The sequence below is a fragment of the Aspergillus saccharolyticus genome (genome assembly GCF_003184585.1).
Source record: "Aspergillus saccharolyticus JOP 1030-1 unplaced genomic scaffold BP01scaffold_9, whole genome shotgun sequence".
NCBI classification, from domain to species: domain Eukaryota; kingdom Fungi; phylum Ascomycota; class Eurotiomycetes; order Eurotiales; family Aspergillaceae; genus Aspergillus; species Aspergillus saccharolyticus.
The window spans coordinates 238,750-261,185 of NW_020290619.1; the positions used below are offsets into that span (position 1 = coordinate 238,750).

A 22,436-nucleotide genomic window follows, 5' to 3' on the forward strand; every position below is an offset into this window, starting at 1 on the left:
GCCAAATCTTCCATTGTAGAAAGTTGTCAAGCGTGAGTCATTACTGACGAAAGCGAATAAAGTGCTTTGCGAGCTCAGAAGTTGGGTCATAGGAGGCGAATGCGAATATGAGTCGGACCCGGGTCAGGGTAACACTAAAGTGGAATTTTCAGGGATTGACCTGCGATGAGTCGACCATATGCCGAATGAAAAAGAGAGACGTATGCGGGATCATCATCAAGAAGAAGTTGAACTCCTCCTATTTCTTCCTATGACGGTGGACATTAATTACATGCCGACGCGTTCTATCGACGCGATATGGAAAGGAACAATGATAATGCGCTAATCTTATCAGAGTTTTGCCGGGCGGTGAATAGAGGGGTGGAACCCACAGTAGCACAGTTTAGTAGTCACTATTTTGATGGATGCGTACAATCAACTACCTCATTGCTGTGATATCCTGCGTTAAGGTAATAAAAACTCACTTCATGGCTTCAGCCAGGTCACAATTATTGCAGAAGAAGATTAAAAGAGGAACATTATAAACTACAGTAACATCTAACTTATCTGCCAACGCCCAACCCGGCAATATATGAAACATAGTTGTGAACCAAATCCCATCCCTTCACAGGTCTTGCCAAACAGTCTACAGGAAAGTCATAAAATCTTAGTCATTCAATTTCGAGACCTCAGAAGATAGAGGCTTCACTTCTTGCGACTCTTCGGTTTGGAGGCCGCGTTGGAGGAAACACTGGCGGCTCGTGATGTGGAGGCTGAATTCGCTTTGCTGCCATTCTTGACAGCCTTGACCTGCTTGTTCTGTGCGGAGAATTAGTAAAAACCATATAAAAGTGGAATTTTCGAGACAGGACACGAGTCAAGAAGACTCGAGAGATCGGGGCAACAGGGACCAAGTGATGGAAGACTTTGACTTACAACTGCACCACCCTTGGTTTTCTTCTTCGCAGGGGCCTCTTCTTCATGCTCAGCCTCCTCTTCGTCCCGATCACGCCCGCGGCCTTTGCCACCCTCTCCATTCACCTTTGCATCTTCAGTTTCGAATTCCTTGGCGACTGTATTCAGGAGAGTGGTGCACCGACGCCCAATCTCGACAGGAGTACGGCTGAGGAAGAACCAATCGAAGCGGAAGAGAGGCGACTCGCGAATCTCATCGCGAATTTTCTCATAGAGGCCTTCACCGTCGACCCCGTACTTGTCCAGCATGACCAACAGGAACCGATCTTCTTCTTCCGTGTAGACTTTTTTATTGGTGGTAGACACCGTGTAGTTGATCTTGAGCTGCTGGAGGGGCACGCGGTACATCTCCATCTTCTTACGCAGCATCTTGCGTTGATGGTTCATCTTGCGAAGTTTCTCCTCGCCTTGTTCAATCACGCGAAGGTACTTGGGATAGTCTTGGATCTCAGTGTACCGTTTCCAGAATACTTCAGCGTATTCCTCAACTTCATCCGGTTCCTTGCTGTCTACCTCAGTTGCGATACCGACGTAGTCAGTGCGACCGAATTTGGCCGATCCATTAACGAACTGCTGGAAATCACGACGGTTCCAGGTAGAAAAGCCCTCTTCGGACATCTTCGCCTTCTCCGCCTGCTCCTCCTCCGTCAAAGGTACAGCATTGTCTATCTCTTGCTGCTCCAGATCACGCTCAGCTTCGCGCTCACTGAGCTCTTCATCGGGACCGTCAGACAGAGGAACTTTATAGCCGATCTCTTTGTGGAAGTAAGCCGTCTCCTTCTCCTGAAGCTCTTGAAGCCCAGGAGGGAAGAATTGCCAGTCGTGAACAGCGATTTGCTTGGGCGCGCGCGGCACTTTGGGTTTGGGATCAGCTGTTCTGCCTCCAGTGGCTAAAGCTTGACGATAGTACTTGTCGATGGAGTAAAACTGTTCCTTTCGTTCGCGTTTGGCCGGGTTGATCCAGTTGATACCAATGTCTTTCTTGCGATCCGCGAAGTCTTGTCCATTCCACTCGTATGCACTTTCAGAACTAAACTTCTGGAGGTCATCGATACCAAGCTTCTCGTACTTCTTGTTTAGTTCCGCGGTCCTCTCCTCTCCCTTGCGTAGGATAGCATCTATGTCATCTTCGGACAACTTGTTTTCCGTGGACAAAGGCCCTGTTGCGCCTTTTTGGTTGAAAACGTTGGCTGCTCCATGCTGGATCATGCCAAGCAGTTCGTCTTTCGATGCAGCATTCTTAGTCTGCTGCTGGGCACGCCCTTGCTGGATGACAAGCTGATCCAACCGCAATTTCTGGGCTGCACGTTCCAAGACCTTTTCCTCAATGGCATTTTCTGTAATGAATCTAAACACGACAACCTGTTTAGTTTGACCAATCCGATGAGCACGATCCATAGCTTGCAAATCCGCCTGAGGGTTCCAATCACTATCGTAGAGAACAACGATGTCGGCAGTGGTCAGGTTAATTCCCAATCCACCAGCTCTGGTCGTGAGAAGGAATATGAATTTATCAGAGTCAGGTTTGTTATACTCATCGATTGCGGCGATTCTATCCTCGTGAGCGGTTGTACCGTCAATACGGCAATACTTGTACTCTCGGAACACGCAGTAATCCTCCAGGATGTCGAGAACACGACTCATTTGAGAGAAAATGAGTACGCGGCTGCCCTGCTTCTTCATACGTGCCAGGACCTTGTCAAGGATAACCATCTTGCCCGCATTGTCCACAAGATGTTCGTCGGTTGTGTACGGAGGACCTGGCTCAGCACCTTCAAAGAGATATGGATGATTGCAACACTTGCGGAGTTGCATAACGATGTTCAGCAAACGAGTCTTGGATTCGCGCTTGCCAGCCGCACCGTTTACGGCGTCAATATCCTTCTCCAAAATCTTCTGGTACCATTTGACCTGCATCTCTGACATGGGCACGTAGAGGTTGATTTCCTTCTTGGGAAGCAGGCTCTTTTCCACGTCATTCTTTACACGGCGCAACAGGAACGGCCGCAAGACACGATGGAGTTGTTGCACAACGGTGTCCTGATCGGCGTCTTGACTAGAGAACCATTGATCAAAAGCTTCTGAATCACCGAAGACATCGGGCAACAGGAAGTTCAGGAGCGCCCAGAGTTCGTGCAGGTTATTCTGTAAAGGGGTACCGGTGATCAACAAACGGTTCCTAGAATGAAAGACACGAATGATTTGGGCCAATGACGACTCTTCGTTCTTGATGCGATGAGCCTCATCAATGATGATATACTCCCAAGCAAACTTCTTCAGATGACTCTTCTCCCGAAGAACCATCTCGTAACTGGTGATACAAACATCAAATTTCTCATCCAGGAGGCGCTCATTGATCAATCGGTGCCGCTCTTCCTTGTCACCCTGCAAGACCAGAACATTTACTTCGGGAGTCCACTTTCCAAATTCTCTCCTCCAATTGTCGAGTGTTGATTTCGGAACCGCGACGAGGTGTGGTCCAGTGATCCCGCATACATGTCGAAGATAGCCAAGGAAAGAGATTGTCTGCAATGTTTTGCCTAGACCCATCTCATCCGCTAAAATACCGGAGATGCCGTTTTCATGTAGGGAAACGAGCCAATTCAGACCGGCAATCTGGTAGTCACGCATTTCTCCTTTGATGAAGGGCGGGGAGTCTCGAAAAACGGTGCCCGTTTCACCTCCACTCCTTTCATCCTTGAGAAGTTCAGCATCTTCCTCTTGTTCTGTTCTGCGACGTCTGTCACCGCTCGCACCACCGGAGCGAGCTGACCCCTTCTTCTTGGCTCTGGCTTCCTCCTCTTCATTCTGACGGTCGATTTCGGCCATGATTTCCTTGATCCGCGGGTTGGGGTTTGTCTCGATGAAGTGGCGAAATAGGTCGGTCAAACCAAGGAGATAGCGAAAACGTCGGATGGAATCATCTTCCTACAGTGAGACACGAAATGAGCGACTGCAGACACAATCCAACTCAACATGTCCACTTACCATAGACTCATCCAAGCGACCATGCTTTTTACCAAAGATATTCTTCCTCATGTGGAAAGCTTCGGATCGTCGTCTCCGCCCATCCAAAGGCGGTGCGTCGCCTGCAACACTGCTCGCCGTGGTGTTAGGATTCGTATCAGTATCCTATGAGCGCCCATTAGCTTGTTCCATATGATATAGCAGCCATGAACGAGTGTACCGTGTAGTCCGGGGTATCCTAGAGGCCCCGAGGCAGTCCAATGATTAGCGCAAATGTCCTTGCATATAGGATGATGTAGCATGGGGATGTTCCCGGGGTGCGCGCGCTCTTACCGTCATTTGCGCGTCCGCTTTATCAACAGGCACTGACGTGACGGGCTCTGCGGTCGCATCTGTCATTGGCGTATCTGCCTGTGACGGCGGGTCGGAAGGTGGAACTTTTGAAGGAGCCATCACTTTTTCATAGCGCATTCTGCGCAGGTGAGTCCTACTATATCAAAAGACGCGATTCGATAGTGATCGGGCAACAGTCAAGCAACTGGAATGACATGCAAAAAAACTCGATTGTAGGCAGTCGTCCGAATACGAAATGGTTGTGTTAAGGTCTCCCGAGACTGGAGCCTGGAATGGCAGACAAGGATAGGGAGTAAGTAATTACTTATTAGCGAAGGATGCTCTGAAAGGGACGAAAGAAGTACTGCCGGGGAGAGTCGCGCCGAGATGGCAAATGGAATTTCGCCGGCGAAGCGCGGCCCCTGCACGCGCTGATTGGCAGGGGAGACGCGCAGCAGAAATATTAGTCATCTCTGAGTCAGTAGGGAAGGAAAGAGGGGAACCTCGGGCGGTGAACTTAGGCACGCGGCATTGACTAGTTTAGTTAGCAAGTTGAGGAAGAGCTCGGCGGAAATCAAGTTTCCCCGCTGTGGAGTCACGTTACCCGGTCAGAAGCAAAGAAGGATCAGCTGCGCCAACATTCTCCCGATCGAATCATCCTTGAGTCAACATCGTGTCTAATTTCACTCTTACACTCCCTCCTTTCCCCTTTCTTCACATCGTCCTTACTTCTATAGTCTCCTTTGTGATCATATTCTTGGAAATCTCGATATTCCTCCGCCCTATTTGACTCTTGCGAGAAATTGTCCGTGTCCTGTTGGCAGCCAACGCACGGTGCAAGTCACCCCTCCTCGTGGCGGTAGTGAAGACCTCTTCTCCCAGACTTTGTCTCAAATCTTCTACAACCCTGCTTTTGTTGTTGCGGTCTAACTCGCCATGGACTCGATGAGATCCCTGAATACGTCGTTGCCGAGCTCAACGCCTCGTCCGCAGCCCCCTGAGCAGCTTCTTCAATCGTTCAAGGCTGCCGCCCTCTCCGTCACCAATCTTTACAAGAATGCTGTTTTTGAACAGGCTCAGGCCAAGCAGGCAGGCTACCAAGAAGCAATTGAAGATCTCTTGCACTTCCTAGACCGGGAAAATCTCGGATTATGTGATGGAGAGGGCTGGAAGGTTCGACAGTGGGCCACGGAACGGAGCGATGGCATTGGCGCTCATAGCGACGACGACGAGGTTGAGAAACAAACCAGAGGCACAACCCCTGCTGCCGTCCGCAAGGCACAGCCCGAATCTGAACCGACACGTCAAGCAACCAAGTCAACATCTCCCTCAGTGGACGAGCCGAGAGCCCCGCCACCTCAAGCCTCCTCACCACCGTCGTCTCCTCCATCGTCCGAATCCAACACCTTCGACAGACCTACGATCTTTACCTTTACCGCCGGACCAGCTTTCCCACCCGAGCAGGATATGGATGTGCAGCCCTCAGACAATTCAACTCCTTCATCTCAAGACGGCGCCCCCGTCAGCGTTTCAGTACTGCCTCGAAACTCGCGGCAGCAACCTCGGCATAACAACTTCTCGCGATCAACTCCTCGATCATCCACCCGCGAGTCTTCCGTCGGCCTTGGTTCGAAACGCAAGCTCACAGTGCCCGATTTTTTCGATTTATCTGGACTTGGGAATCGAGATCTGTTCGGGGGCGGCAAGCGGGGTCGCTATACCTGAAAGAATGTTGTATCGACGATCAGACGAACTTCATATTCCTATGGTTACGCAGCGGCTATTAGTGCATTGATCATTTTCTTCTTGTTCATCCTGGTGCATGTGTCGGAGTCTTGCATGTGGCTCCTAGGCCACGGTCATTTACTTCTCTTTTTGTTCTCGCCCTCTTCCTATCTCTTCGATTGTATTTTCTTTCTTTTCATTTTCTTCTTACTCTTTCCTTTTCTGCTTCAGAATCATGAAATTTATAGACGTTAACAGGCTCTGGCGATACCCCACGAGGCAGCTCGTGTCAATGCTAATCGTATGAACATTCCACGCACTGATTCACAAATGATGCTTATCGATCGTAGCAAAGTTTTGAACATCCCAGCTATAATACAAAACGCCCTGAGTGGAACATGAACACCAAACTCGAAACCCGGGGGTATCAATTGAAAGCCCTCCAAATGCCCATGCCGACGAGGGTAGCGGAAATTGTAGCAATGCCGAGACGCCGAGATCCCATCTTGTATTTGGTAGCACTTTGCATAATTGTCTTCTCTTGCTTTCTGAGGTTGCTCATGCCCGTCCAGTAGCTGTAGACACCGAGGCCGATAAATGCGGCGGATCCTAGGACCGTCGAGGCTTAGTTTCCAGATCTCGAATGCGAATAAGCAGTAGTGGAACAGGAAACCCACCTGTGATGCGGCAGGAAAGACAATCATCATAGGCGTCTTCCGCAAGCATACGCTTTGCATCTTTGGGCTGAACGTCCCAGCGTTCAACTTCATTCGAGGAGGAAGGCATAGCGGGGGCGAGGATGGAGGAAGTACTTATGAGGAATGGAACGGAGGACAGCCCAAGCATGAGAACTCAATAGAGATGAAAGGATAGAGGAATAATAAGGCGGGGATGGGTGGCAGAACGCGGACGATTTGGAGACGGATGGCCCTCGATCCCCATTCCCGATCATCACCTCCAGGACCTGACCATGACCTGCTTCCATTCCCCCCCTCACCCTGTCGAGTTAGGTCGCCATGATGAGCGGCCAAGTCGATGCGCTTTATATTTACGATGAGCAAATGTGTGTCTTTCTGGTCTCTCTTGCTTCATGTGAATGTCCTTACCTAGTTACTGACCTCTGCCTTCCCAAAACTCACAGCACCCCGATTGTTGAGCAGGTCTACCGCTCCCGTCCGCCCTCCGCACCAGCAATCCGTTCGCTCTTCCTAGCTCATCCTGCCCCTCGCCCCTCGGTCTTGTATTTGCCCAATGCGATTCCGCCGGTGACTGTCTTCTCTATCGTCCAGTCGAACCTCACCTTCCTTGCCGTTTCCGAGGTCGACTCGGAACCGCTGCTGATGCTAGAGTTCCTACATCGGGTCGTCGATGTCCTCGAGGAATTTGTTGGCGCGCCGCTGCTTTCAACCAAGCTTCAGGCCAACTACGATGTCGTCGCGCAGCTACTACACGAGATGTGCGATGGTGGCATCGTGTGCAACACCGAGCCCAATATGCTGCAGGAGGTAGTGGAGATGCCAGGATGGATGGGGAAACTGTTAGGCGGGGTCGGGTTGGCTGGGTGAGTATACCTTGTTAACCACCTAGCCGATTGCGCGCAAAGAGTTTTCAACAATTTAGCTAATCATTGAGGACTTGCTAAAACAGGTCATCCACGCCAATTCTTGGCCAGCCCAACGCATTGAAGCAGTCTTTATCGTCCGCCGCAGTAGCACAAGGCCCCGCAATACCTTGGCGCAAATCTGGAGTTCGTCATACCTCCAACGAGATCTATGTTGACATTATCGAGTCGCTGTCAGTTACCATTGCCCCATCCGGTCGCTTGCTATCGGCTTTCGCGTCCGGCACCATCGCTTTCACCGCCAAAGTCTCCGGTGTACCCGATCTCCTTCTTTCATTGAGCGCACCCGGTGGCCAGAAAGTCTTGGGACGAAAGTTGGAGCTTCCTGTCTTCCATCCTTGCGTGCGACTGGCACGATGGCGGGAACGGCCGGGGGAGCTCAGTTTCGTTCCACCGGACGGACGGTTTATTCTCGCCGGATATGAGGTAGATCTTCTACCACTTGATCCCAACCTTGATCAACCGCCAACACACATGGAGAAGCTCTTTCTTCCGGCGATTGTGGATGTTCGGAAGTCCCTCGGCCCAACAGGTGCCGAGTTTGAAGTGCGCCTGATTCTCAACACCAATTTCCCCGGCTACACATCCGCCAATCGACCCGGAGTTGGGCGCAGCGGCTCTGGGTCATCGACGCCTTCATTCCTGGGGGGAGGCGGCAACTCAACGTCACCTGTGTTGGAAGAGGTCGTGGTTACAGTGCCCATTCCCAAGTCGGTCCGAAATATTACAGAGATGCAAGCCAGCCGCGGAGAGGCGCTGTACTCTCCGGGCAACGATGTGCTCGAATGGCGCATCCCAACCAAAGACGCCGGTACGGTGTCCGGCACCGCGACCCTGCGGTGCACCGTGATGGGCCACCACGATGACGACGATGTTGAAGACGAGTTGGAAGATGCAGATGCCAATCTCCTGCAAGGTTACTACGACCCAGCCACTGCATATCCAGACCCCGAACGGGGGACCACAAAACGGAAGACCAAGAAAAAGAAGAAGAAGAAGGTCGTTAAGAAGTCCTCTCGGGCTGCTACTGCGGCTGCGGCTGCCGGCGCGGTAGGAGAGGCAGAAGCGTCCGCATCCCCTGCCGCAGACCCCAACAACCCCCTCGAAGCCGACCAAACGCAATCCTACCCTCCCTCCGACCCCTCCGAACCACCAGCTCCCGCTCAAGCTCCCTTCGAATCCTCATCATCTCCAACCCTCCTCCCCGAAGGCGAAACGCAACATCTTACCCCAGAGCCTGCCCCGGAATCCGCATCCTACAGCGCCCGCCCGCAAAAGTCGCGATCACCACGCCCGTCCAAACCCTCCAAGGACGCCCACGGCCAGCCCGGGCCGGAACACAGCATCTTCCACACCGCGCCTCGCAAAACCAAATCCCAACTCAACGCCATCCTCATGCCCACCTCCGCCTCGGTGTCCTTCTCCGTGCGCGGCTGGCTCCCCTCAGGCATCAAAGTCGACAGCCTGAACATCGACCCCCGCAAGAGTCGCGGACTCGGGGAGGGCGTCAAGCCCTACAAGGGGGTGAAGTACCTCTGTGTGAGTCAAAAAGGCGTGGAAAGAAGGTGTTAAAGCGGGGAAAGTCCAAGGGTGACTGACCCCTCCCTGGTGGACCATATAAGTGCCCGGCATTTTCAGTTTCCCCTTTACATCTGGATGAAATTTTTCTAGTTAGCTTTTTGTCACTACCATCAGTTTCCTTGTATACGGTTTGGGTGCCATGATCTATCTATCTGCTCAAAATCTTTTTTTCTTCTTGCTTATTTCTGTTCCCCATTCCCTCCTCCTCCATTTCTTTCCTTATATCTCTCACTCTCTGGCTCCTAGACCGACGATTTGCTTCAAACTCAGGTCACTATTTGATTTGACCTGTCGTGCATTTTGACATGGGCTAAGATGCAATGTGACATGCGACGATGATACTAGACAATAACTTTTCCACCTCACCCCAAGCATATACACATGTCGCAATTGTCCTACTTTTCGAGGCGAGGCAGTGAGTGAGATTAAAAGCCTTCCAACTCGGAAGGAGTCTTCAATTATACTTGGATTTCTGCTTGCTGGCTAGTAGCTAGCCTGCTCGCTAACCACCCCGAACCTAAAAATCATATATACAACCCCCATTCCGCAGAACACAAGATGCAAACAAACTATAGTATACATAATCATAAACATGGTGAAGATCGAAGGTCAACCCATATCAGATCCGGTCATCCACCAAAACGGTGGGAGGGGACCGGGATAGCAGACAACATGAATCAAGCACAAGACATATCGGACAAATCCCAAAACCCAGTAAAAACATCACTCAATCATCTCAAAGTTCAATTACCAAGAATAGATTAGAACATGACATAAGCGTGCTTGAGATCGTCAACATTACAGCCTTGAACCCCTGCGGTCGAGGAGCTGTAATGCGAAATACGCCACTAGAGAAGATGGTAAGTATTATTGTCTGTCTTTTTGGGGGGTCCAAAATTGCATATTAAGGATTAAGATTAAACAATAAACAGTATATGTAAGAACACAGTACGACGGAAAATCAAAAAGCGCGAGAGACGGTCGATTGGGTATGCGAGACATGGCGTTTGCCATCACAGATGAGAGCATCGGGCACCGCCATCATCGGGGTATAGTCGAGCCCGGCGGATTGACCGGGCGGAATATGCAATCGATTTCGATGTGAACTTGGGTTTGCAAGTCGACCTTATTCTGCCGATGGGAACGCGGACAGTAAGAAGACTGCGAGCGACACAGAAGGGAGCCCAAACCCGCAGAAGAGAAGGGAGTGGGGTATGGGGAAACAACCCCCCCCCCCCCAAGAGAAACAAATTGAGAAGAAAAATGAAAAGTGATAGTCACTTACCCGCAGCAACAATGGTGGCACGAGTGACGCCGGACTTGGCCGATCCGCCTCCAAGCGTCAATAGATAGCGGAGCCAGCCAAGGCGAAGCTTCTGTCCGTTGCGATCAAAGTCCGGAGTCAGGCTGCCGGCCTTGATGAAGAAGTCCTGCTTCTTGCCGAACGGCGGATAGCGGATGGCCAGGGCGGATTCAACCCAGCCAGGGCTGGTGGTGATGGCGCGGCGGTGCACGAAGACGTCGAAGCTGGCCTTGCCACGGTAGGCGCCGGAGCCACTTTCGCCTACACCGCCGAATTCGAGAGTGGGGATGTGCAGCGACGCATCGTTGATGGAGACACCGCCGGAGCGGGTTTGGGAAAGAACTAAAATGCGAAGCACAGTTCAGTCAGCCTATTTGTAGTTATAGACTCAGAGGGGCGGAAATCGATCCACATACTCTTCTCAGCTTCGGCTTTGGTGCCGAACGGATAGAGAGCCAGGGGTGTAGCCTGCACACCGTTGGCGATCTCGATAGCCTCATCGAGGCTGTCGACGGGGAGAATGGTTAACAGGGGACCGAAGCTCTCCTCGGTGACCAAGGAGTCATTGATGGAGTCAATCTGCACGAGCGTTGGCTCGATGAAGCGCTCCTTCTCGTCCATCGTTCCTCCCAGAAGGATCTTGCCCTTTGTGTTGTCGACCATCCTCTTGATGCGCTGGAACGACGCATCGTCAATGATGCGACTGAAGTCCTTCTTCGTTCCCTGCGGCCAGAACTCGCTGTAGGCCTTCTTGAACTCCTCGACCACCGCGGGCAGAATGGGTCTCTCTACGAGCATGTAATTCTGCGAGGTGCAGAGCTGTCCGGCATTCAGGGTTTTTCCCCACAGTAGCCGACGCGCCACCAGCCTGGGATCTGCGTTTCTGGAAATGAACGCAGGGTTGAGGCCCCCCAGCTCGAGCACGATCGGGGTCATATGAGTCGCAGCTGCCTTGCAGACGATGCGGCCGACGTTGGCGCTGCCGGTGAAGAAGATCTTATCCCACCGCTCGGCAAGGAGCGCCTGAGTCTCCGAGACTCCTCCCTGCACTACTATGTACGCCTCCGGATCCAGCGCCGCCTCGATGATCCGCTGGATGACCACGGCGCAATGGGAGGACTTTTCACTGGGCTTGACCACCACCGTACAACCAGCGGCGATGGCACCGATAACCGGACCCAGGGTCAACTGGAAAGGAAAATTAAACGGTCTATAAAGAGCCCACACAGCATTGTTAATGCCAATCCCACTTTCCAACCAGAAAAGAAACAAAGAAAAGGCGGACACATACCCAATGACCAAAACACAACCCAACGGATCCTTCCGGATTTTCGGGTTCATGAGCTTGAAAGTGATATCAATATTCTCCGCCTTCTCATCCTTGACCCAGTTCTCCAAGTTGCGGCACACAAAGATGATATCGTTCAGCACCCAGTTGGTGTCGCCGAGTTCGGCCTCAAATTTAGGTCGGCCTAGGTCCAATCGTAGCGCTTCGCGCATTTCCTCTAGATGATCCTTCACACTATTCGTAACCAGCCAGAGATTAGCAATGCACCATATACACACTCGGTCAGGTTCATGCCAACTGTCTGGCTTGGGACGGAACTCACGACCAGTAAAGCTTGCGGAGCTGGACCAGCCGGTACTCCACATCGCGGGTCTTGTGCGCATTGAATGTCTTGCGAGCCGTCGAGACATGAGACTGGATCTCCTCAACGGGAGTATATTGTAGAGGGGGGATCTCCACGGCACCCATGATTACGATTATTGACGAAAGGAACAAGACAAGGTAAGAAGGTAGAAGTGGGCGAGGGAACCTCGGAGGGGGGGGGAGGGGAGAACAAAAAAAAAGGCCACCCAAGAAAGCGAGCGGAGGCAGATGTGCAGGCCTGTCTTATAAGAGAAGCACGGGAGGAGGAGGGGGAAGGGGAATAGGATCACCAGGGAATTCAATAACGAGATTAAAAAATGATCGTCATGGTGTGGTGGAAGACCATGGACGAACAAGACCGGATGGAGGAATTGCGCCGATGAGCTTGAAAGATGAAGGCATTAAAAAAGCAGAAAGAAGCACATGCGGCCGAACCATAGCTTTGTTCTCAGGCGGATTTTCGGGACATTTCCGGCTCCCCCGCTCTGACCGGACCGCGGCTTTTGTTCCTTTCTGTCACTGGCAACTTATTCAACTTATTGATAAGGTGGTGATACTGTGTGATACACATTTTACACAGACAAGAAACAGCTGGAGACTAATATTCCGGCTAGTCTTCACACTAATTCCTTTTCTCCCGCCCCCTTCCCCCCCTCCCTCCCTTCCTGTAATTCTTTTCTGCACCAGACTACGATTGCCTATTGGTGGATGGTGTAGCATGGACACGGTTCCTGCATGGACCCCCCTCCGACGAAACACAATGGATCTGTTTGAGAAGTTATAAAAAGATGGGCAATGGAGACAAAGTCACGAAAGAGAGAGAGAGAGAGAGAGAAAGACACGCAGGTCAGAACTTTAAATATCAGCCTACTCCGTACTGTTAGTGGCGCTGACTTTCGACAGCCATCACTGCCACATTCAACTCCACAGCAGCCCACTCCCCCTTTATCGCTTACAGCCCACTGATCAACAAAATAAATGAAAACAATAGCGATAGGGAAAGATGAAAACCGCTGGCTCAAATTCGACTCATCACTCATCACTGCAATCAACACGACTGGCTAGTAACTCCAAGATACTTCTAAATAACCAAAACAAGAGCCAACCTCAAGGTCCTCCAACAACTTGAAACTGACTTACACGACTGCAGAATCCCATCTCGACTTCCAACTAAGAATATGTCAAAATGACTCAAATCAGTTATACTCTATCCCCGCCGCTTTTCAAGGTCCTTCTAAAATTCTTCCACATGAGTCGAGACTGCAGAACGAGAAACATGTATTCCAATGTTCGACCCACCTAAAAAGAGATCTCGTACTCTCGTATCGAGGCAAAACGTATAGTCATTCATTCCATGTCATTCACAAGTGCAGTTACAGCACTTCGTCTTGCACGGTGATCGCCTTGTTGTACGTCTCATAAGGGGTAATGGCTCCCAAAGCACGTCGTTGATGGGCGTTGAGAATCTCCAGTCCGTAGACGTAACTGGCATTAACCCAACCGAATCTAGGCAGAAAATGAGTTAGTGACCGGTACGCCAATAGCTGCGTTCCATGCGACTACGACGCGGGAAATCTTACCCTTCACGGGGAGCCCCCTTGAAATCCACGCCCTGATTGCCGTATTCGGCATCCACTCGATGTGGGTCAATGGGCCGAGTGACATCGTATTTCTCGACCACCACTCCGTTGAAATCCACAAACGCCTTGGTGATCATGTACAGCCACTTGTAGGTCAGTCGTTCCGCCTCATCTTGGTACCCATACCGGATTAGGCCCGTCCAAGCAAGCATCTGCTGTGGCGCCCAGCCATAGGGGTAGTCCCACTGCCGGTTCGGACGATCCAATCCGATGACACCCCGCGACTCTTCAGTCCCAGATACCAGACCACCATATGCTTCGAATCGATGAAGGGCTTTGACCATTTGAGATGCTTGCTGTGGTGTAGCAAGGCCAGCCCACATCGCCCAATAGGTGGTAGCACTTTCGTAGTTCGTCCGCTCTTGCTTGACCGTGTCATAGTCAAAGTACATGCCTTTCTCCTCGTCCCAGAGATAGGTATCCATGCGCATCTTTCTGCGTCGTGCGCGACGGTCCCACACGGACGAAGACTCGAAGGCCATGTCTTTGGTGGCCTCCGTCCGGAACTCAGGTGGGATTTCCAACTTGTCCTTGAAATAGGTGCGGATAATCCGCGCAATGTCCACCTCATACTTGTACAACAACGAGTTGAGATCGACTGTTGCCAAATTGGCACAGACTTTTTCCAGACGGTAGCTGGTATCGTGTCCGGACTCTCGGACGGCTCGATCGTGCAGGAAATACTCGTCAAGCTCCGGCTCCAATACCTTCCGTTCGTTGTAGGCCTGCACGAATTCGTCGAAAGACATTCCATGCTTCTCGGCGTAGGGGGTGAGAATGTGATAGAAATGAGTCGGCTCGGTCTCGGGCGGCACACCACTACCTTGGGGACGATACCTGGAGAGACCAGACACCGGGTCAAACCGCGGCTCCGCCGTCCACACGCTGTAGTATTCCTTGATGGCGGCCAGAGTGGCGCTCCGCAGGAAATCCATGGCATCGGGTTCGTTCTTGATCCGCTCGTACACACGCAGAGCCATATCGGTCAGGAACGGTGGCTGAGAGCGCATGAGATAGTAGGATCGGTTAGCATTCAGAATCTTCGCGTAATGCTTAATACAGAAACAAAAGTTGATCACCATAGCCTTGGCTAGATCAACCCTGTTGCTGACCAGTAGACCGAGCGAGATCATATAACTATCCCAGCCGTACAACTCATTAAATCTGCCTCCAGGCACGACGAAGGGAACACCAGTGTACTCCGTCTTTCCGGTGGCCTCGTCGACCTTCTTGTCCATCGCCAGGGCCAACATTCCAGGTTTGCTGTTTAGATCCTTCACATAATCCGGTGTAATGTCGGCCTCCAACATCACAACGTCCAAGCGTAGCTCGGGGTAATCTTCTGCAATCTTCTTGTAATATTCATACTGCTCGGGAGCCCCCACGGGGATGTAGATCCGAGGCCTGGGGTCATCAGTCCAATCTTTGGGGTCTTTGCCAGCTTCTGCGATGTTTGAACCATCGATCCGCCGGGTCAGGGCCGTCCAGAACGAGTTCTTGATCAGACGAGAGAGACGAGAGACTGGGTTCTCGCTCAGACGAGCCTCATCCAGAACAATGGTCTTGCGACCGTAGTCCTGTGCAATTGTGAGTTCCTGAAGTAGGTTGGATAGCATGTATGTGCCTCGCAAGTCGAATCTGTTGTATCCCGACGATGCAGCCGTTCCTACAGAGAATACCTGAGTCAGGTTAGTCGTTATTTCCAGAGGATCAGCTTGATCTCTACCATACCTTTGGGCCAACGTCTTCGATCGTAATCTGCATGTTGCGATCCGTGTCCTCCCGCTCCAGGAGATCGTGCAGTGTTTTGTCAACATCAATAAGGAATTTGCGTGGGTTTGCAGGAGTCTCATCTGTGACCCGTATGCGGTCAGTCAAAAGTACCTTGGAGCAGCCCTTGAGTTTCCTCTCCGCACGTACCGTGACTGGCTCTTCTGGCAGGAAAACCGCCTCCCAGAAATTCTTGAATGTCCTCTCGATTGAAGGACTTCAGAGTCTGTGAGAGACATCGGGAAATAGTTAGCCACGCTTATCCCGGGCATATCTGACTCAGTTCGTTGTACGTACCGATGAGAATGCTCGCTTGCGATCCCGGATGCGCGCGGTGCCATCTTCGCCTCCATAATAGACATCGGGATCTGAAAATGGATCAAGCGACTGGTTTCGACGGTGTTGGGTACTTGACGAGCTCATCATCAAAGAAGGGATGTAAGATGGAGGGGAGAAAAGGCTGCTCAGTGACAAGCCGGGAGAAAGAAAAAGATGACTAGGGCAAAAGAGGATCGGAGCAGGGGTTGTTGTTGGTCTGCCGGCTAAAGGGTGTAGCACAAAGATGCCAATAATTCAAGACGCTAGGCTCGTTCGTGGCGCTGCTGGGATCACGAGCACGGGGAATGATTCCTATAAGTGGAAGGGGGAAGTAGGAAGAGAGGTAGATGTACTTTGAAACAAAGAGGATGCTGCCGGGAGAAGAGTAATAATATTTTTTTTTTGGCCACGAGTTCGAAGTTTCGTGTCCGCGGATTTCGGGGTACGTCACACTCGGGGGTGGGCTCTTTCTTTCAGTCAGAGTAATTGAGGCTTATCGCGTGGTGGAAAAAAGGAGCGGTGTGCACTCGAACAACAAAGCTCAAACGGATTGTTGTAAAAAATAAAACTGAAAAGGGGGGAAGTAAATGTAAAGGCTTTCTTAGGCTGGTCTGAATTCCTATCTTTTTTAACACCAGGGTTCAATGAAATGTCCCAAAGAGAGAAGCGGACGGGTGGTGCGTGAAAAGGCGAGAATGAGGTTCCCTTGGAGACTATGACGCCACGAACCGATGATGTCGCCTGCTCCACTCATTAGCGATTTCTTGTTGGTATTTCGCCCGCGGACTTCGGTTCTAATTAATGATAAGCCAGCTAGTATGTACCGATCAGTGCGAAATCGCCCGAAGCCTCAAGATCCCTGAGATTGTTACTATACTGAATAGTGCCTGCTCATGCTTCCTTTCTGCGTCTTTGACGTGGCGTTGGATCGCGGTGCGATAAGGGAACTATCGGCAGCGGGGGGGCGCGAGGGGTGTGGATCATCACCACAATGTGTTCTGTGTGTCTGATAATCGAGGCACAGTAAGAATGAGGTGGACGCGTTTCACCTACCCAAACTGTACAAGGAAAGAGCACAAAAGAGCACATGATTGAGCCACAAAGAAGCAAGGAAGCCCAAGAGAAGCAATAGAATCAAGATTGATGGTCAATTCCGCTGTTTGGGTATGATGCTTTTGCTTGTCCTTTTCACCTGCATGACGGATTTGTTTATCGATTTGGTCCATGCACATTGCTGCGGTCGTACCAGATCCGACTTAGCAATGGATTTAGGGTTTCCTCAAGCAAATAATCACGGGGAAGTAAGATCGACATGATCGAGATGCTAAGACAATCCATGGTTTGGTAGCACGGTCGAATAATCATCACCCCAGTCTGTCTCACAGTGAGGGGAAGTCGTGCTGTCCCTTGACTGCAGCCGCTAGAAAGTCGTTGGGTAGCTCAAACATTGTTGTTGAGCAGGTGGCTGGCAGTCCTCGATGAGTACCTAATGGAAATCCAATTTCGATACGCAGTGCAGCAACAATTGCACAGATTTGAGTGAATTGCCATGGCAGGAACTCCAGTCCGGGCATGAGATGAGGAGAAGTGATCGGGGTCTCGACAACGCCCAAAAACCATTCGCAATGCCGACTTGAAGAGTCACAATCTGCCAAGGATAGATGCACTGTACCACCTGTCGAGGTTGAGCTGTTCTGACTGTGGTTTCAACCCAAAATGATGATGGAGGTACTGAAATCTGTGGCAGATCTCCGGGTCGTTAGTGTCTGGACTATCGTGCTCGGCGCTCATACTATTAAATACTAGGCAGGCGCCAGCAACCTGTCTCTTGCCCGAGGATCTCCCAGGAGAGTTCGGCTTCTGAGAGCTTGTGATATAAAATCTGGTGTTTCTCCGAGGGAACAAAAAATATTCAAACTTGCATGGAGCTGTCGCGGAACCTCGTCTCTGCTCTTCGGAGGATGGAGATGATGAGATTGAAAATGTCCGCTCCGGAACGCAGTCGCCTAGAGTTCCTAGATTAATTCTCGAAACATTGTTCGTATGCGAGTTCAACGTAAACATTCCGATCTTTGACGGACACAATGATCAACATGGTCATGATATGATATGATATGTTGCCGATGAGTAACATGCTTTTGCCCTACTAAATGACATGCAGACACAATATAGTATGGACCGTCAAGATAATCAATGTGACGAGTACTCATTTCTCGGAGTGGAGAGAGTCTAATGACATATCAACAAATTGATCAGGTGATGCTGGGAAGTACTAGCCCAACAGAGTGGCGCATCAAGATATAAGCTATTGAAACCGACATTTTCCACCAGTTCGGGATCTGGGAGAAGAGAGAAAAAAAAAGAAAAAGAAAAAAAGACAAAAAAACCTTGTTCGTGAGTTGTATCTAGCACTTATGACCCTTCATTTGGAATATTTCCCGAATCGGCTGCGCATTGTGGCTCCGCATGCTTTAAATCTTTGGTAGCACTCCGCAGTATTTACAGCTTAGACGCAACAGCACTACCACCATCAACAGTGATAGTAGCTCCATTGACATATGCGCCCGCCCGGCTACCCAAGAACAGGCAAGCTCCTGCCACATCTTCAGGGGTTCCGATACGACCTAACGGAATATTCCCTTCAATGGTCTCCCGATGCGCCTCCAAGGTGGCGGCCATCATCTTACTCTGGAAGGGGCCACAGGCCAGAGTGTTCGATCTGTAGAGAGAAGACAGACGGTCAAGTTTAGCTTATTATCTGTATCAGCCAATCGCACAACGAAGAGGCCACAACATACGTGATATTCCTCCTTCCAAGATGACTAGCCAAGACCCGGCTCAGATGGTGTAGACCGGCTTTACTAGCACTGTATGCAAAGGTCTCCAGCGCCGGAACCCTCAGCCCATCGATACTGCCGATGTTGATGACCCGAGCCGGATCGCCAGGCGCAGCAGCCTTCTCCAAGAGCGGCGTGAGGAGCTTGGTGAGGTCGAAGACTCTGTGAAGATTGAGGGTAAGAACCCGCGTCCAGGCGGAAGACGGGTACTCATCATAAGGAGCACCCCAGTTCGATCCGGAGTTGTTGACCAGGATATGGAGCTCTAGTGGGATAAGTGAGGTGAGCCAGCTAGTCCTTGCCACCCGGTAGTTGTCAATTGTCCCCGCTTGGGAACACGAAGGGAGAAAGGAAGTCAATACTCACTGCTCTCTCGCTTCGTAAGCTCTTCAGCCAATTTCTTGATATCTTCCTCCTGGTAGAAGTTGGCGGGAATGGCATAGGCTTGACCCTTGCCGAGCGCATTGAGCTCGCTGGCGGCCTTCTCGCAGGCCTTGGCATCTCGCGAAGAAATGTAGACGGTGGCGCCATTCGTGACATATCCCTCGGAGATCATGCGGCCGATACCTTTGGCACCGCCGGTGATCAGCACGACTTTCCCCTGATAGCTTGCTTAGCATTTGATCTTCGACTAGGAAAGGGGGGTTGTGTGCGGGCTCCTCCGTGACATGCAACTAACCTTCACATCGAAGAGTTTCTGCACATCCATAGTGGGCTCGCTTTCAGGTGAGTTTGACTGGAGCTAAATCAAAGCAAGGGGTCTATTCAGGATTCTCGTGAGCAGGCTCTTCACATTCAAAGCTTTAAGCTCGTGGATCGGTGCCAGACGAAGCTCCTTATACAATGCGGAGAGAGGAAGTTGGGGTAAACTAACCGACGGCCGAGCGATTACTGAGCGCGCCTTGGTAGAAGATGCCGAGGCATGATGGGATGAGAAGAAACCACGACGCGTGTCAAAGATTCTCTCACTGCCCTCAGACCCTTGACACATATAATGAAGCTAGATCTCTCCATCTTTTAATTTGGAAGATTCAGAGCAATTTCCTATACGGTCAGTTTTTGCGACTGCAACAATGCCCGGAGCCTGGCATTACATACACAAGCCGGTCGACTGGTGGCTGCCTAAGGCGCCAAACACTGGATCGGAGCGACGGAGACCGCGAAAAGTGAGCGCAGTCTGCAAGTGGCGGGGCAATCCCACCCTGCTCTTGTTTCCAGTCGCCATCAAAGCATTTCCAAGCCCATCTTTAGGAACGATACCCTCATTTGCCCACGGCCTCTTGCATATCATTTTACGAAGCGTTTAGAGCCATATTTCGGAATTCAGAAGATTTTCTGATCCCTAGATCCCCTCGTGTACCGCAATAACCAACATAAACCAACTGATTCTGCAGCCATGGACGAGCTGTTAGCCAAACACCGCAAGGAACAAAAAGATCTGCAAGCAAAAATCACACAGAAAAAGAAGTCTGCCACCAAGAAGACCCGCAAAGGCATCAACGATGAATGCGATCGACTGCAGAGGGAACTCACCGATCGACAACAGGCACAGATTGCGGAACTGAACGGCGAGTCCGTGAATGGGATCGAAGATCTGAGCATCAGCAATGAAAAGTCCGATGATGAGTCGACGAGCAAAGACGAAGTCAATGACTTCCTAGATAACTCCTCGACCACCATGACAGTGACTCCATCGCCCCCGAGCAGTGGCAGCAGCACGACTACCGCCACCCCGGAGCCGTCCGGGCCTCGTCCTAAGAAGCCGAATCGGCAGAAGGCGCGTCTTGCGCGCCGTGCCGCGGAGCAGGCGGCCCAGTCAGCAATCGCAGCAGAGGAGGCCGCAAATCAGACGGATCATCGGGGCAACGAGAAGGAGGTCATGGATGCCGTGTTCAAACGTTTGCAGCTGAAGGAGATCGAGATCAACCCGGATGGACACTGTCTGTATTCTGCTATTGCGAGTCAATTGGACGAGATGGGTCTAGGCCTCAAGCCGGATCCTAAGAGGATGGTTCTCCAAGCTCCTACTCAGTCGCGGGTGGATACGGTGACTTTCCCAAAGCACGATGGGTATCGGGCAGTCCGTGCAGTCGCGGCAGACTTCATTGTCGAACACAAGGATGACTTTGAAGCGTTCATGGAGGAGCCGCTCGATCAATATGCCCGGAAGATCAAGCTGACAGCCGAATGGGGTGGACAACTTGAACTACAGGCGCTTGCGAGGGCGTACGGCGTTGAAATCAACGTGATACAAGGCGATGGAAGAATCGAAAAGATAGAGCCAGGCGAGACTGACGGACTCGATGACCATGAGAAGAGTAGACGGGTCATCTGGTTGGCATACTACAGACATACATATGGGCTTGGGGAGCACTACAATGCACTTTCGAAGCAGTCATAGAAAGAAAGCCAGAAGCGAGTGTCAATTGAGAAAATCAGACCAGTGGATCCATCAAGGGTTTGACTAAATCCTGATGATGTGTATCCCCGTCTTGAATAACGAATACCGGACCGCGAGCGTTCTACCGACGGCGCCAAATAGAGACTCGATCTTGAATCACCCCGTCACTGTCTTTACCACTTTCATGTGTCCGAGCAGGCTGCCAGTACGCAACGCGCTCGAGACCGTGCTCGCTTGGCTCGCGCAAAGGGTCCATTTTGCATCGACCTTGAGCGTCATATCGGATTTGTTCACCTGGGTGACTCAAATGCTCCATGTAGGCCTCCGATGAGACACCCCAAGGGGGTCCTTGCTCCGCTGTTGCCTTGTGCCTTGGAAACTCAAGGCAGATCAGATTGCCTCGTGGTGACGGTGCCAGGAGTTGAGTGTGGCGTAGAGCCCAATCTGGTCGCATTGTTGGATTCAGTGCACAAAAGAACTGCATATACACGTAAGCCAAATAGGTGGCAATGATGGACAAGCACTTGATAAGCGTGATCAAGTAAGTCAAGTTGGCTTACCGTATAATCGTAGATCAAATCAAAGCCGTTAAGCGGCAGTTGCAGTCTCTTCAGCCAGTCGTCTTTGAAGAAGTCACCTTGCACGAAAGTAATCTTCCCTCGTCCAATCTCAGCATACCTGACAGAATACTTGTTACCGTTCCGAGCTGCCTCGTCCTTACACATCTTGACTGCAACGTCACTATACTCCAAGCCGTAGGCATCATAGCCAAAGCTGGCAAGGAGAAGCACGTCCACACCCCTGCCACAGCCAGGGACCAGTGCTTTCTTTCTGTAAGCCTCTCCCTGTGCATTCGTGGTGATTGGACCTCCGAGAGTCGCGCTTTGCTGCGTGAGGGTATCTTCCAATGCGGGATTAGGAAAGCCTTTGTCCCAGGGAAGATTCTCATTCTTCTGCCACAGTTCAGCCCAGCCGTCAACATAGTCGTCCCCTTGATATCTGGCCAGTGTGTCCATGACTTTTCGTTGCATGGTAGCCCTATCTGAGCCCGACATCTTGCTTGTGATGAACAGGGATTATGATCGAGATTCGAAAGTGTCAGTTAAGTTCTGTCAGATGAGAGGTCACTGAGTGTTTTCGAGGATGTGTGCCATACACTAAAGGGAGTACTCAGGCTGGCGGTCTGATTAGGAACTGGTTCAACCTGCCAGTGTACGTGGGGCAACCTTAACCGGCGGTGCCGGGCCCAAGTATCCACAAAGAGTTGTTCAAGCTTCCCCTCTTTAACGTGGATAGCATTCGAACACGGTAATTTTTGATAGAAAGATAAGCACT

General features: G+C 51.1%; 9 protein-coding genes across 9 annotated transcripts; 3 read left to right on the forward strand and 6 right to left on the reverse strand.

Moving 5' to 3' along the window:
• Nucleotides 1–460: 460 nt before the first annotated feature.
• On the reverse strand, nt 461–4,534 carry BP01DRAFT_355178 (putative SNF2 family helicase/ATPase). Its single transcript, XM_025574624.1, has 5 exons — nt 4,255–4,534; nt 4,142–4,159; nt 3,943–4,086; nt 916–3,882; nt 461–798 (listed from the first exon to the last, which is right to left on the reverse strand). Exons 1-5 carry the CDS (start codon nt 4,258–4,260, stop codon nt 685–687), a joined length of 3,249 nt encoding a protein of 1,082 aa, XP_025432765.1. The 5' UTR covers nt 4,261–4,534; the 3' UTR covers nt 461–684.
• A 383-nt stretch (nt 4,535–4,917) lies between these two features.
• On the forward strand, nt 4,918–6,287 carry BP01DRAFT_355179 (uncharacterized protein). The gene has a single exon (XM_025574625.1). The coding sequence runs from the start codon at nt 5,191–5,193 to the stop codon at nt 5,977–5,979; it is 789 nt and encodes a 262-aa protein (XP_025432766.1). The 5' UTR covers nt 4,918–5,190; the 3' UTR covers nt 5,980–6,287.
• A 119-nt stretch (nt 6,288–6,406) lies between these two features.
• BP01DRAFT_381216 (uncharacterized protein) lies at nt 6,407–6,765 on the reverse strand (the record flags this gene model as incomplete). Its single annotated transcript, XM_025577287.1, has 2 exons — nt 6,407–6,588; nt 6,657–6,765. 2 exons carry the CDS (start codon nt 6,763–6,765, stop codon nt 6,407–6,409), a joined length of 291 nt encoding a protein of 96 aa, XP_025432767.1.
• Nucleotides 6,766–6,942: 177 nt separating this feature from the next.
• BP01DRAFT_236828 (putative AP-3 adaptor complex subunit mu) lies at nt 6,943–9,618 on the forward strand. The gene is made up of 3 exons (XM_025571243.1): nt 6,943–7,042; nt 7,121–7,540; nt 7,627–9,618. Exons 1-3 carry the CDS (start codon nt 6,996–6,998, stop codon nt 9,170–9,172), a joined length of 2,013 nt encoding a protein of 670 aa, XP_025432768.1. The 5' UTR covers nt 6,943–6,995; the 3' UTR covers nt 9,173–9,618.
• A 19-nt stretch (nt 9,619–9,637) lies between these two features.
• On the reverse strand, nt 9,638–12,645 carry BP01DRAFT_355182 (hexadecenal dehydrogenase). Its single transcript, XM_025574626.1, has 5 exons — nt 12,095–12,645; nt 11,776–12,006; nt 10,901–11,694; nt 10,467–10,826; nt 9,638–10,029 (listed from the first exon to the last, which is right to left on the reverse strand). Exons 1-5 carry the CDS (start codon nt 12,238–12,240, stop codon nt 9,980–9,982), a joined length of 1,581 nt encoding a protein of 526 aa, XP_025432769.1. The 5' UTR covers nt 12,241–12,645; the 3' UTR covers nt 9,638–9,979.
• Nucleotides 12,646–13,508: 863 nt separating this feature from the next.
• On the reverse strand, nt 13,509–15,971 carry BP01DRAFT_381219 (alpha,alpha-trehalase; the record flags this gene model as incomplete). Its single annotated transcript, XM_025577288.1, has 5 exons — nt 13,509–13,641; nt 13,716–15,454; nt 15,507–15,628; nt 15,696–15,771; nt 15,843–15,971. The coding sequence occupies 5 exons, from the start codon at nt 15,969–15,971 to the stop codon at nt 13,509–13,511; spliced, it is 2,199 nt and encodes a 732-aa protein (XP_025432770.1).
• A 2,143-nt stretch (nt 15,972–18,114) lies between these two features.
• On the reverse strand, nt 18,115–19,549 carry BP01DRAFT_315746 (short chain dehydrogenase/reductase family). The gene is made up of 4 exons (XM_025572568.1): nt 19,380–19,549; nt 19,067–19,301; nt 18,662–18,965; nt 18,115–18,582 (listed from the first exon to the last, which is right to left on the reverse strand). The coding sequence occupies exons 1-4, from the start codon at nt 19,407–19,409 to the stop codon at nt 18,363–18,365; spliced, it is 789 nt and encodes a 262-aa protein (XP_025432771.1). The 5' UTR covers nt 19,410–19,549; the 3' UTR covers nt 18,115–18,362.
• A 302-nt stretch (nt 19,550–19,851) lies between these two features.
• Nucleotides 19,852–21,291, forward strand: BP01DRAFT_236916 (deubiquitinase OTU2). Its single transcript, XM_025571244.1, has 2 exons — nt 19,852–19,866; nt 19,952–21,291. The coding sequence occupies exon 2, from the start codon at nt 20,097–20,099 to the stop codon at nt 21,099–21,101; it is 1,005 nt and encodes a 334-aa protein (XP_025432772.1). The 5' UTR covers nt 19,852–19,866; nt 19,952–20,096; the 3' UTR covers nt 21,102–21,291.
• Nucleotides 21,223–22,132, reverse strand: BP01DRAFT_372681 (putative thiol methyltransferase; the record flags this gene model as incomplete). The annotated part of the gene is made up of 2 exons (XM_025576746.1): nt 21,223–21,579; nt 21,662–22,132. 2 exons carry the CDS (start codon nt 22,130–22,132, stop codon nt 21,223–21,225), a joined length of 828 nt encoding a protein of 275 aa, XP_025432773.1.
• Nucleotides 22,133–22,436: the final 304 nt, after the last annotated feature.